General features: G+C 50.8%; 1 protein-coding gene across 1 annotated transcript; it reads right to left on the reverse strand.

Moving 5' to 3' along the window:
• Positions 1 to 360: 360 nt before the first annotated feature.
• Positions 361 to 12,470, reverse strand: LOC135329530 (uncharacterized). The gene is made up of 8 exons (XM_064518042.1): positions 11,936 to 12,470; positions 10,431 to 10,835; positions 8,823 to 8,918; positions 8,203 to 8,246; positions 5,692 to 7,045; positions 2,968 to 4,550; positions 2,413 to 2,482; positions 361 to 2,233 (listed from the first exon to the last, which is right to left on the reverse strand). The coding sequence occupies exons 5-8, from the start codon at positions 5,717 to 5,719 to the stop codon at positions 2,079 to 2,081; spliced, it is 1,836 nt and encodes a 611-aa protein (XP_064374112.1). The 5' UTR covers positions 5,720 to 7,045; positions 8,203 to 8,246; positions 8,823 to 8,918; positions 10,431 to 10,835; positions 11,936 to 12,470; the 3' UTR covers positions 361 to 2,078.
• Positions 12,471 to 12,964: the final 494 nt, after the last annotated feature.

Consider the following 12,964-nt stretch of genomic DNA (forward strand, 5'->3'; position numbering starts at 1 on the left):
CCAAACTTGCTCAGCAGTTTATGTCCAACACAAAAACAAAACCAGCAACATACTAATCCCTGTCTAGTTGCCTCTTAGATGCTCCCAGATGTAAATAACAGGGCTGGCCAACAGGTTCTGAGCTGACCTTCATTCCTTCAAAAAGTTCAGGTGCAGCAATCTTCAGGTGCTTTGGGAGCCTACGGCCTGCTCTCTGCCAATGCCCCCGCAGGCATTTCAAGAGGTGCCTTACCTCTCTGTTGGTGCCAGGGGTTCGGCGAGGAGTGACCTGCGGTCCTCTGAAGTGAAGCGAGGTGCGTGCGGTCCGAGTCACCGCACCAAGTTGCCCAATAAATTCACAATACTTTTGGTTTGGTCGCAACAGAAGCTTTATTTGCTCTAGCTAGCTGTAGGAAAGAGCACCCGGCAGCAATGGTGACAATAAGCCTCACCAGTATGGTGTCTGCTTACAAGACAAGAGCAAGGTTTCTCAGGTACTTTCTTCCTTCTCCGAGAAACTTCTTGGCCAAGCAAAGGTCACAGTCAAAAACTTTTCCTTTAAGGAAATGCTATGCTTCCACTGCACTTCAAGAGCCCTTGGATCCAATTTAACTGGTAATGAACTAAGAGTGAATACACCCCTCCCTGTCTGTAAATACGAGGTCCTGCAGAGCACCTCTCCTCACTGGCTCCTCTACCACCTGTATCAGGAAGTTCTGCTGATGCTCTCCAGGCACCTCCTGGATTGCTTGTGCCTTCCTGCGTTGTCCCTCCAGCAGATATCGGGGTGGTGAATTGTCGACTCGCAGTATCCATCCACTCCTCCTCACATCCTTCCCCCTCACTGGCAGGACCTGCCTGCTCTGCAGGCAGACCCTGCTGCCCTGGCAGGCTGGGGCAGAGCGATTTCTTCTCCCCCTGAGCCTCCCTGCGCCCCGGGAATGGCCAGGGTGGGCTGCAGAGGGTGGCTGGCACTCACCAGAGAGGTTTGTCTCCAACCGTCTGCATATGCGCATGAAGCCTCCCTTGTGCTGAGAGCGGGGTGGTCTGGAGAGCTGCCCTGGGCTCCGCCACCTCTGCCTTTGCTATTGCCAGGGACTCCTTGGGGAGCTGGTTGTTGCTGCCTGGGCTGGCCTGGCGCAGACAGATGGCTGCATAGCTCCTGGCGTCCAACTACTGACCAGATTTCCTGCGAGGCTGGCTCGGGGGCAGCTGCGTAAGCGGGACAGAGATGCCGTGGCCGCGGCTGCTGCCTTAGTTGTTCCAGCCCCTGCCTAGCTCTGGGTTTTCCCTGTGAGAGGGTCGTGCTCCTCACTGGGTTGCCCTTAGCACCCGCTGCTGCACTGGTTTCACCTGAGTTCTGTCCTCACTTGCTCATGAGGGGCTTTCCTTCAGCACAGGCCATGCTGTGTCATTGCAATGAGGCCTGTTGTGTTGCTACCTGTGCGTGGGGGCAAAACCGAGAGGCTGAAGCTATGGAGGGGCCTTAGATGCCACAGGGCAGTAGGGTGGTCCAAGACTGAAGCAGGGCCCCAGGGTCATGGGGGAATCTGTCCTTGCGGACAGTCACACCTCGATAGTGCCAGGCCCGGGGAAACCTGACCTGGCAGCAGCAGGTTGGAGCAGAGATGTTCAGGAGCCCCAGCTGCTCTGTGTTTCTGTAGCTCAGCAAATGGGTTTCTCTCCAGCTCTGTCTGCCTTCACTGGCGTTGCCTGCACTAGTCTGTCTCTTGAGAGGTCACTGACACCAAGTAACAAGTCCCCAAGATTTTATTCCAAGCAGGAAATGGCCCTAGCCTGACGAGGCTTTGTGCACGAGTCCATGCGCGAGTCCGTGTTTGTCCTTGAAGACCCTCGTCTCTGGCAGGGTTGTTGGGTCTCCCTAGCAGCAGGAGTGCTCTGGGGCAGTTTTTGTGTTGCCCCCAGGACGGAGCGTGGCTCTGGCTGCCCATCCAAGCTGGCAGGTCCTCCTTTTGTGCCATGAGCTGAGGCAGCAAGTGGCAGGTGCTCTGAGGCAAGCTGAACGCCTCTGGCACCATCGCGTGCGTCTGTGTCGCTCTCCCTCTTTGCGCTCCGCATCCACAAGGCCAGCCGCCATGTCAGGGGAGCCGCCTGGCACGTGCATCCTGGCCTCGTCCCTCTCGTTGCCCCGTGAGACAGCTGCAGGAGAAAGCTCTGTGCAGAGCCTGAAGCAGCGTCGTGAGGAGCGAGGGCCGTTGCCTGGGAGCCGGTGGGTCCGGGAGGGCGGCGACGGCTGTGGGGAGAAGGGGAGCCGTGGGTGAGGGGCTGTGCGAGCGCAGGCAAGCACCTGCTGCCCCGCGCCACCAAGGGCTTTCCCGAGAGGTGGTGGCTTAGTGCCGCCAGCCTCAGGGGCCCTTGCTGGACCAGGCCGGGCCTTCTGCCCACAGCACGGCTCTCGACTCGCATACGTACCTGGGTCATCCTCTGGCATGTCTCTGGAGGAGGAGGATGAATTGACATCCGCTTTGTGCTCAGAGGGAACCTGCAGGGGCAGAGCAAAAGACCACAGCTGAGCGCCATCAGCTCCCAAAGCTCAGGGCACTGGTGCCCTGGGATGAACGGGGGAAAATGGTGCACGGTGTGGGGATGCTGCGAATGGCCGCGAGTGCCAAGGCAAGGGTCCTGAGACTGGTGTGCCAACAGGACGATGCCTGTCATGGGGCCGTAAGAGCAGGGCTGGGCTGGAGGCCGTGAAGGGCCCCCCGGGGGGCAAAGGGTGCCAGAGGAGGGGGCTGGGAGGGTGGGTGTGGGAGATGGCTGCTGCTGTGGCTGGCTCCTTCCCTCCTCGCTCTGCACCTGTGCCCCCAGCTTGAACGCAATGCAGGGCATGGAGGGGGTGCCAGCCCTTGGGCCTTAGGTGGGCTGAAAAGGACAGCACCAGGCATCTCCCCACCACGCACACCCCAGGTGGACCTCACATGTCCGCTCCCTTGCCTGGTCAGTGTTGGCCACCTGCTCCTTGCTCACCTGGTGCCGAGGGCCTCCGGCCGAGGGCGAAGCTGCTGGTTTTGCTTCTGGGGAGCCTGCTGTGGGGAGAGGCGTGCTGGTCCCCTCTTGCCGAGAGCCTCCGGCCAAGGGCGAATCGGCCTCGGCTCCTGTGGCCGCTGCCTGGGGGAGAGGCGCGCACTGCGGGTTGCCTGCTGCTCCTCTGTCAGCGTCTGTGGCCTCGCTGTCGAGCGAGCAGGGCACCTCCTCGTTGTGGTGCGTGCGTGTCCCCGCCAATAGGCTCTCGAAGCTCGGTCGGACCCAGATCACGTGGACAGAGGCAGAGTCCTCCAGCTGCTGCTCTTCTGGCAGGTCTCTGTCAGCATCCTGCTGCCCTGCTTCCTCCCCTGTCAGCTCCCCTTGCTCTTCCTCCAGCGCTGCCCAGACTCTGGTCCCCGCTGCTTCCTCCCGCTTCGGCTGCTGTTGTAGGCCCCTTGCTGTTGGTGGCCGTCTGGGACGCCCTGACCTTCTGCCTCTGCCCAGGAAAGCTGGCACGCTTGTCCCCACGAGTATGGGGAGCAGGTCCTTGCTGAGGCGCCGGGGCTGTACTTTCCGCCTGTGGTGCCGTCTGGTGCTGGACTGTGCTTGGCGGAGGTGCCGAACAGAGCGTGCGTGCAAAAAGCCCCCGTGCTGCAGCCGCGCTGAGCTCCCCCGCAGCCTCATGCACACGCGGCAGTTGCAGACGGCTCTCCTGCTCACGTCTACGGCTGACCGCAAGGCTGCAGAGACGAGCAAGTCGACTACATAGTCGAGAGAGGGGTCGGATGGTGTGGGGCTGTGCGGGGCAGGGCCCGGCCTCTCAGCCCTCCCTGCGATGTCCAGGTCGTGGAGGGCCTGACCAAGGGCGGCAAAATCAGGCAGGGAAGGCGACGAGGAGTCGGCCTGGGCCATTTCCCCGTGGGGCCTGGCAAGGCCGTCTTCTGCAGAGCCGTGCGGTACCTCAGTGAAGGAGAGGCTGGAGCTGGAGCTGGGGCTGCGGCTCTTGCTGCTGGTGAGTCCAGCCTCCTCTGCCGTGACTCTGCTGCTGGTCTCTCCGCCTTGCGACGCTGAGGACTCGCTCGACATCGAGTTGTGGCTCTGCACCCTCATGTCCAGCACCTGTCGCAGACTTGGCAGCACAGGGTATCTTGGCCAGGGCTTGTCCCACTCCATGGATGCTGGGCCACCTCGGCTTGTCCCTTCAGCAGCGCTCTGGGATCCCAGGAGAAAGAATGAGTATCTTGAAGGCTGCCGGCTGATCAGGGGAAGAGTGATCCTGCTGCCGTGGCCTTGCAATGGCCTTGGTGTTGCCAGTGCTGATGTGGAACAGCTAGGCCTGGCCTCGGGCATGGCAGGGAAATGTTCTTCCCTTTCCCCGGTGAAAGCAGAAGCATCCTGCTTGGATAATCGAAGGGGACTGCCACTATCAAGTGGGAGGTCTTCCCTGCAGTCACCTGCACACCCCAGGTGGACCTCACATGTCCGCTCCCTTGCATGGTCAGTGTTGGCCACCTGCTCCTTGCTCACCTGGTGCCGAGGGCCTCCGGTCGAGGGCGAAGCTGCTGGTTTTGCTTCTGGGGAGCCTGCTGTGGCAAAGCACCAAGAATAATAAAGACAGGCAGAGATTAAAAATGCATAAATGGCAGAATATGACCACAAACACAAACCCCACTGAGTTTAGCAGTGGGACACATCCTGCCTGGGAATCTGACTCTTCTGCCAAGGTGACTTGCCATGTCTTTTGTTACCAAACCAGTGGTATTTATGTTACCTGCTACATTCTGTTAGCACAGACTTGTACATATAGCCTCTTCCTGTATATGCTTCTTCCCTGGTCACAGCCTTGTCAACACTCCCTTTTCCCCTCCCAGTCATTACAGAAGATTTACATCCAGGAACTAGTGTTTGGCCGGCTTCTCAGATCCATATTAACTACTGGTAATACAAGTTTCCTGCAGACTAGTAAGATGTGGCTCATATTGTCACTCATATAGTCATATTCCTACCTTTCAGCAGGAAGCTCTTGCACCAGCGCTTTAATCTCACAGAAGGCAGAACCATTTATAGCAGCCTGTGTGACCTACTCCAAACTGCCTGACTTCATGGCAGAGTTCCATCACTCACAGGTGAGCGAGAGTTATCTGAGCCCTGACTACCTCCCTCCTGCCTGAATGTGTGGCTGGGGCCATCAGAGTGTCATTCCTGATCACAGCATCACCCCCACATACCGCTACCACTGCCTGCATCAGCAGGGGAGGAACAGCATCCATACACGATAAGGCTCCGTGTCCGCTGTGGGTCTGCTATCTGAAAGCAGCGCTGCACGCCCCACTGTTGCTGAGCTGCACATTCTGGAGCAGCAGGGATACGTTCTCAGGGAAAAGCACAGCACAGCCAAATTCAGTAAGCTGATCCTCCAATTTAGGGAAACCACTCACTTCTCCAATACCTAATGTGCCTTCTAAGTTCTTTGTTTCAAAAAAAGGCATCAGAAAAGGTCTCTTCCTACCACAGCCTCAGTGCAGATGTCAACTTTCATGACCCCCAACATTCATCAGGAATAAACCCCAAGCCACAGTTACAATGGAGTCATAGTGCTGCAGTGGGTCACATCTGGATTGAACCACCCTGGACACCACCATCCACATCCCCCTTCTGTTGGTCCTAGTCAGGCACCATTTGGTCCCATGCAGTACAACCCTCCACCTCAGGCCCTCCCAGACTTACTGTGGAAAAGCAGAATGAAGCTGAGCATCCAGCAATGTGGGGAAGAGCCTGTGTCTCCTTGCCTTGGGATATGGCCACAGCAGACACCATGAGGAGGGGAGCTGCTGATTATAGATGTCCATAGGGCACCGAAAGGAGCTGAAAGCCTTCACTGGGTGTTTTCCTCCCTCAGGAGGAAGACTCACAGCTTAGAGGACAGCAGTGATGAGACAGATAGAACAACACCTTGACATCTCCATTGACCTGCTGGACTTTTTCTGAGTAGAGAGAAACTGAAGCTCTCCAAAACAGCACTGCATCTCAGTGTATGATTACAGACAACCTGAGCCCCCACCTCTGTAATGCTTGGAGAGGTTTAGTCCATAAACAGGCAGGAATCAGTATCTTCTCCCTTTCCTTAGGGATCAGGATTTGAGCAGATAAGTATGTGAAATACAATTTCCTCATTTTACAGCTGCAGATATGACGTACGTTCAATTTGCCCTCCCCAGTACATGAGAGGATGCATGGGAGTTTTTTCCTCTCTCAGAAGTGTCCTGAAATTGCTCTTACTGGAGATCTTTAAAAAAGAAGCAAGGATCCATTGGTAAGGCTTTATGGACCCCAGATGTCATCACCAGCCCATTTCTGTGGGAAATGGCACATGGCTCAGTCAAGAGACGTGGAGAAAATAACAGCAGCATTTCAGTCCCAACAGTGTGTAGTCTCTTTTCACAGTGAAAGTGCCATGCATTTGGCATCCTGTATTCTCAGTTAGTTCTTCTCACTGAGAAATCCTATAGATGTGTCTTTCCCAAATTATTTGTGATTGCCATAAGACTCCCTTCTCTGGTCAGGAGGAGTTCCCAGCGCTGCACACACACTGGCCGGTATCTGTATACTCTCAGATGTTGTAGGGGAAAAAGGGAAAGGGAACTGTATATTAATGGTAGCGCAAGTTCATCATCTCAGCTTACACTTAGGAGCTCCAGTTCCCACTTTCCCTGCCCACGGCATGGGCAGAGTCACCAGTCCAGAATGGGGCACATGCAGCATCCCCAGGAGCAGAGCCAGCATCAGAGGTGAAGGTGTCCTATTCACCTCAAGGAGTTAGTTGTCTGGTTGATGTTACAATGTTTTCTCAGGTAGGTTGTGGAGGTCTAATGCTAGACAGTCCCTCAGTTGCTGCCCAAGACGATCACAGCCCAGGCAGTCTGTTACGTTAGGCCATGTTCCTGTCAACGGACAGCTACAGACCACATTCAACTTTCGGCATTACTCTGGGCTGTGTCTGGTCACTGCCGATCAGCGCATAGACTGTGGATATATCCCTTCTCAGCTTGTTCTCCATGTGGGACTCATCATGACTGAGAGACTAGATAAATACAAATAAATGGAAAAAACAAAGATGAAAGTTTTCTCCAGAAGGGTCAGTGGAGATTGGAAAAGGACAGGCAGAATTTGTCCCCTACTGGAAACCACAGCAGCAGCAGAAGTACAGATGTGCATCATCCTATGCCTTGGACACAACAGGGCCCCAACAGCTGGTTTCTAACACCATCATGGAATAAGTGTTAAATAAATAGTAAAAACAGGAGCATGAATTTAGAATCCACCTATGGTTCTGAGCAAGTCAGAACTCCATTTTGCAGTGTCTGCTTTTTACTGCCACCTCTTTGCTTTTCTGGTTCTGGTTCCTTGCTCCAGCCAGCATTGAAATTTGCCATATAAATACTTGGATCTCAGCAGCAAGGCTGGCTTGAGCTTTCAGGCTCTTGTTCCCTCTGAGCATCCCATTGGGATGGGAGGCCTGCAGCCTTTGCTCTGAGACCAAAGCCAGAAAAGTCAGTTTCAACAACAGTATTACAAAATCTAGCCAGAAAAGCCAGTCTTTTCCCTGTTTTCCTGTCCAGGTTCCTCTGCCCACATATTTTGATGCCGAAAACTGTTCATAGCCATGGATGAGTTCTCCTGAATAGACCACTTTGCACAGATAACACCTGCCCCTGTGCATTCATGTACATAAGCTGTGGTGAGAGCTGCCTAGACCATTCTCTGACCTGACTTAGTCTCTTACTTCCTGGTCCTCTCCCACTGCTTTACTCAGGTTGATGGTTTCCAACAGCAACACTTTTATGGAAAAACTTATCTTCTAAGGTTAGCCCTCAAAAAGGGCAAAGCTGGACTTGCCTTCCCTCAACAGACAGCTGGCTCCAGGCAGCACATGGGCCTCTGTACCTGGATTTGTGTTGCAATAGTTTCCTCTTTGGGGCAATAAAAAAGAATCTAACTCAAACCTTTGAAAAGATATAGTATAAAGAAATTTAAGCCTAATGTAAGTATAGCTGAAAAATCATCAGGCTAAAACAAACAAAAAAAAGAATATTCCTGGTGGCTGGTGGTTTTCCAGTAGCACAATATCACTTTATATTTCAATACTCAGAAATCGACTTATAGCCATTGATTCTAATAGCAACTGTTAGTTAACTGTCATCCACACAACCCATACCATTTTCTTATTTCTTTCCATACCTCTTGCTGCCTTATAACTCTAGATGTCTTCAGAAGAATTGCACCTGTAAGAGATTGATTTGTATTTATCAATATTTGACAACCAGATAAGATAGTCTGCATGACAAACGCAACCTCCTGTTTCTACATTAACAATGCTTACATGATCTCTTCAAGGCATCAGTGCAAGATTTAGGTAACTTCAATGTGTAATGTACTGTCTTTAAAGTCAACATTTCTGTAAGACTTCCTTAGAGTACAAACAGAAAATATTGCTTCAAAATCATTGCATCTGTGTGACTGATCTGTCCCAGGGAACCTGTAAAGCAATAAAGCTTTGGGGAAACATGCATGTCCCTACGTTTTTCTTCCCTGCTAAGCCTTTGTGATTGGGAAAAGACAGGCTATCTTAATGCTGAGAAAAGTCATGCTGTGCATCTTATTAAGTTAGATCAAAAAAATCCCTTAAACACTCAGCAAGTTCTCCTCTACCTGAGATCTTGCCCAGTGGCTTGGAGGACCACATTTTAGAAGAGGCTGTTATGGAAAGAATCATTCTGAAAATAAGCAGCAAAACGCAACTTTTCTGGTTATATTTCTTTTAAGGCTACAGCCACAGAACACGAAACAGATCCACTCACCAAAATGCCACTTGCAGTAGAGAAGGAAGAGCAGAAGGAACAAGATGAGACAGCCTCCAACAGTGTAGGCCATTATTGCTTTTAGGTCTTGTACTGCTGTGAAAAGATTCTGTATGAGTGTGGTATAAAGCAATAATTGTCCTGCCTAAAATACCTTTAGTGCACCTGGGGCTGCACCTTTAGTGAAGAATGTAACAGTATGTCCTTGCCATTGAGGACAAGTTTAGTAGGTGACTGTTCAGCCAAAAGTGCTCAGTGTTTATGGGAAGCTTTCAACATGAAAAGCTGGATAGTCAGCACAAGTAGCAGATTGCTCCCATTCTCGGACCAGCCACGCAGCCTCGGCTTCCTGCTCTGTGTACCCTGTGGACATGCCCCTTGGTGTCACCGCAAACCTTGCCAAGAGCTGAAGGCACCCAGCACAGCACAGCGGTGCTCAGACCTCTCCAAGACGTGCTGTGGAGCCTTGCTTGAGCTCTAGGGTACAGCACAGGCCAGGCAAGAGTCCAGACAGTCTGTTGCACCCCTATATGCACAGGCAGGGCAAGGCATGGTCACAGCCCACACTGTCAGAACTGGATATTCCACTGAAGCTTTCCTTGCAAAGAACTCAGTCAAATCAAACCCTGTTCTCACTGGATTGCAGAAAACTAACACCCCCACTACTGAGAACATGTCTTAAGGATCTTCTTACCAGATCTGGAAAGTTTCTGCTGCTCTGAAAAGTCAGCTTTAAGATGTTTTGATTCTGGGGCATGACTGAAATGTTTCTATCCTGTATGCAATATTTGCTTTCATCACAAATGCTAACCTACTTTTTCATAGCACAAAACTTTGAGTGCCAGTGGGAGCTAAATACTTAAGCAGTTAATAGCAATTAACAACGGAAATCAAAGTGGGAAAGGTGTACACTAGCCCTGCTCACAACTCACTGAAGAGGAAAATGTTCTTAGACCTTATCTACATTTGTGTGGTTGCATTGGGCCAAAGATGAAGCAACTTTGATACCCTGCAGTAGTGATTTGGATTGCATCACAGCTTGTACCACTTTGTTTTCCAAAAAGATGGAAGCAGACAGTCAGGAAAAAGACATCTTCTTCAAGCATTAGCATGAACTACCACAGGCATGGAAATATTAGTCATCCTGATAACGAGACCCATAATCCAAGATACAAGGTTAAAATGAGGAGCCTTAATTAGAGGGTAACTACTTGCACATTCACCATTTTCAGAAGCTTGTGTTCATCACAGAGTCTGATGAGCCATGCACAGTCAGAGAAGAGAAGCAATACACAGCGATAGCTACATAAAGAATAGTGCCAAACTAGGGGCAATATAGATACATATTATGGAAACATAAGGTTAATGAGGACAACAAAATGGCTTTTGTGGCATAGACAACTTCTATGTCTAGGGTTTAATCTACAGTAAAGGGTTAGGATTCACCTGCTACAAAAAAGCCTTGTGCAGCAGGGCCACCTCTGAATCATTTGACACTCTGCAGAATAAATAAATATTCACTCTTCCCATTCTTGTTCCTGCTTATATTTGGCCTTGGGGGAGCTCAACCAGTGTCAGAGCTGCAAATATCTTCAGCTTACCACTTACAGGTATTGTCATCTTCAGAGGCGAAACGATGCCTGTACACAGTTAAGGTGATGTGCCTGGTTTGGATCTGCTGTTTGAAGGTGACGCTGTAGACCCCGCTGTCGCTGAGATGCAGGTCCCGGAGCAGCAGGGATGCGTTCTCAGGGAAAAGCACAACACGACCTTGGTATGAGGCGTGTGGGAAATGTTTTGCAGAGCAGTGCTTGGGAGTCCCCTCAGCACTCAGGGAGCAGTTCAGCACCGTGCAGGTGATGAGCGAGTCCGAGTGGTTACTGAACGTCCAGTGAAACGACAGTGGGAAGCGAGAGGAGTTCACAAATTTGTAGGAGACAGGCAGGAGCACGGACTGGCCCACAGTGCCATTGACTGAATCCTGGAGTTCAATGAGGACACCCAGGTTTCCTCCTGTAATGAATGGGAAGGGGCAAATCAGCAATGTACCTTTGTGCAGATGCCCACCAACATTTCATGACTGTTCTCTGTCCCATAAAGCAAATAGTCTGTCTAGTGTTGTATTAAACAGCGCTCACTTCACTAAAATAAGCATTTTTGCTCTGAGTTTGAAATATTTGGGCTGCCCAAAAAATATCTCAAACTAACAGTCCTCTCTCACTGTTTTAGTTTTTGCCAGTAACTGGCCCAAAAGGACACTCTGTCCCAGGGCTTGCTAAGATGGCAAACATTCATTGCCTCACAGTGTACCGAGAGTAGTAGCAGTCCTGGTGAAGGCTAAGAAACAGAGGCCAGTTATTCAGAGATATGCTCTAGGAGAGATTAAAAAGCTCTTAACATGAATTATTCCTTTCCTAATCCAGTTCATTCGCTGTACCTCTTGGGCACTGCTTGGGCACACTTGTGGATTCACTCAGTTCTTCAAGATGGCAAGGTCCTGACACTGAGTGTGGAGGAAGGAACAGCCAAAAATGTCATCTTAGGTAGCAGAAAAGGTCAGAGCTCATTCTGCTGCCCCCCAAAAAACTTCTGATGTGTGGAGGACCCAGCCCTTATCAGATGGTGCCAAGAGACAGCTTGGAAAAGACGCAGCCCCAAGTCACAGTTCCCTTTCCTCCTCCTTTGCCAGAGATGCCAGAACAAGGCAGCCAAGAATGAATCCTTGGCATACCGTGAGTCCAAGCCAGCTGCTGCAACCTCAGACCACACTGATCTGCTCTCTCCAAGCCCAGTCTCCCAGCATATCTTTGCAGAAAAGAAAGTTCATCTGAGATTGTTTAGAGCAGCAGTGATACAGAGAAAAGATCTTTTTCCTGTGCACCACAGTGAATATGTTTCCCCAGAGATAATTAAAATGTCACCGACAGTGGACTCACTGTTTTACAGCCTGTAGTTACATCCAAAAAACCCACCTGGGCACCATCCCTACTCTCTTTCCTTGTACAAAGGGGAAAACATGACTTGAAACGACAGAGTTGAAGTGAGGAGATGTTTCGTGGCAGCTGGTTATACCCTCAAGGAGATTTCAGCTTTGTTCCCTCACCCAGACTCACCGAGCAGTAGTAGGATGCAGCAGAGGGTCCAGCAGCTCCCAGCAAAGCCCATGTCTCCTGGGGGCCTGGGATGTGGCCACAGCGGAGATGGCTCAGCAGAGGAGTCTGTGGTTTCTGAGCTCACCATCCAAGTAAGCAGCTCTGAAATGACGCCCCCAGCCCAGGAAGGAAGTAGCCGATACTTTCAAGGGCTCAAGGTCTTCAAAGGTCTTCATTTACAAACTGAAAGAATTCAGAGTTTGCTTCTCGTCTGAACAGGCTTCTTTAGCTGCTGATCCCCTGAGTAAACGCTGGGGTAACCACTCCTCAAGCATTTCAGCAGTAAGGCTGGGCATCTCTGTAGACGGCTATGACACATATTTTAAGATACCTGAAAGAGCTCAGTTTTGGGGTGGGACAAACTGGAAGGAGTAAACTTCCTCCTCTGGCTTTTAGCTTGGAAATAGCGAACACATTCAAGCTAGGGTGGCACATTTTCCCTTGCTAGGATCATCTAGTTATGGACACAGCAGTCTCCCTCTGGCCAGCGCTCCTTGATGTGCTCTGGGAATAGTGAAACAGTGGGTCACTAGGTTACTTGCCATGCAGCATTTCACTTTTAAATTCCTTAAAAGATTTGCAAGCAGATAACATCCCAACTAACCACATAAGCCTCATTTTATCATCTTCTCTTTCCCTATTGACATTTCAAACTGAGAACGGTCTTTCAGGCAAAAGGTCAAACAGTTTGTTTTGGAACTAATATTATGAACTGAAAGAGTTCAGTCCAAGCACTCCTTCCCTTCCTCAGCCCAAAACCTCATTAAATCCCATAGAAACAGCACTGTGAAAACCTCCTCACCTAATCCTTGTGTAATGAAAAGCAATGCAAAGAATGTATTCAGGCTTTCCCTTTTGGCTTCATCTTCCTTGGTAACTGTTTTCTCAGGGAGATTGCCCTAATCAGATTGCTGCGTTCTGATGAAGTTTGAAGTGTTACTAGCCCAACATGTTATGGCTTTATATGTAATTTGAAGAAGTTCATATTCT

Source organism: Dromaius novaehollandiae, chromosome 11 (genome assembly GCF_036370855.1).
Source record: "Dromaius novaehollandiae isolate bDroNov1 chromosome 11, bDroNov1.hap1, whole genome shotgun sequence".
NCBI classification, from domain to species: domain Eukaryota; kingdom Metazoa; phylum Chordata; class Aves; order Casuariiformes; family Dromaiidae; genus Dromaius; species Dromaius novaehollandiae.

Bases quoted from the DNA above. Each gene is read 5' to 3' on its own strand.
- LOC135329530 (XM_064518042.1), bottom strand. From the start codon at position 5,719: ATGCTCAGCTTCATTCTGCTTTTCCACA. The intron at 4,551-5,691 runs GTAAGTCTGGGA...GCTTTGCCACAG, and splicing joins CTTCATTCTGCTTTTCCACA to CAGGCTCCCCAGAAGCAAAA. The intron at 2,483-2,967 runs GTGAGCAAGGAG...CTGCCCCTGCAG, and splicing joins CCGGAGGCCCTCGGCACCAG to GTTCCCTCTGAGCACAAAGC.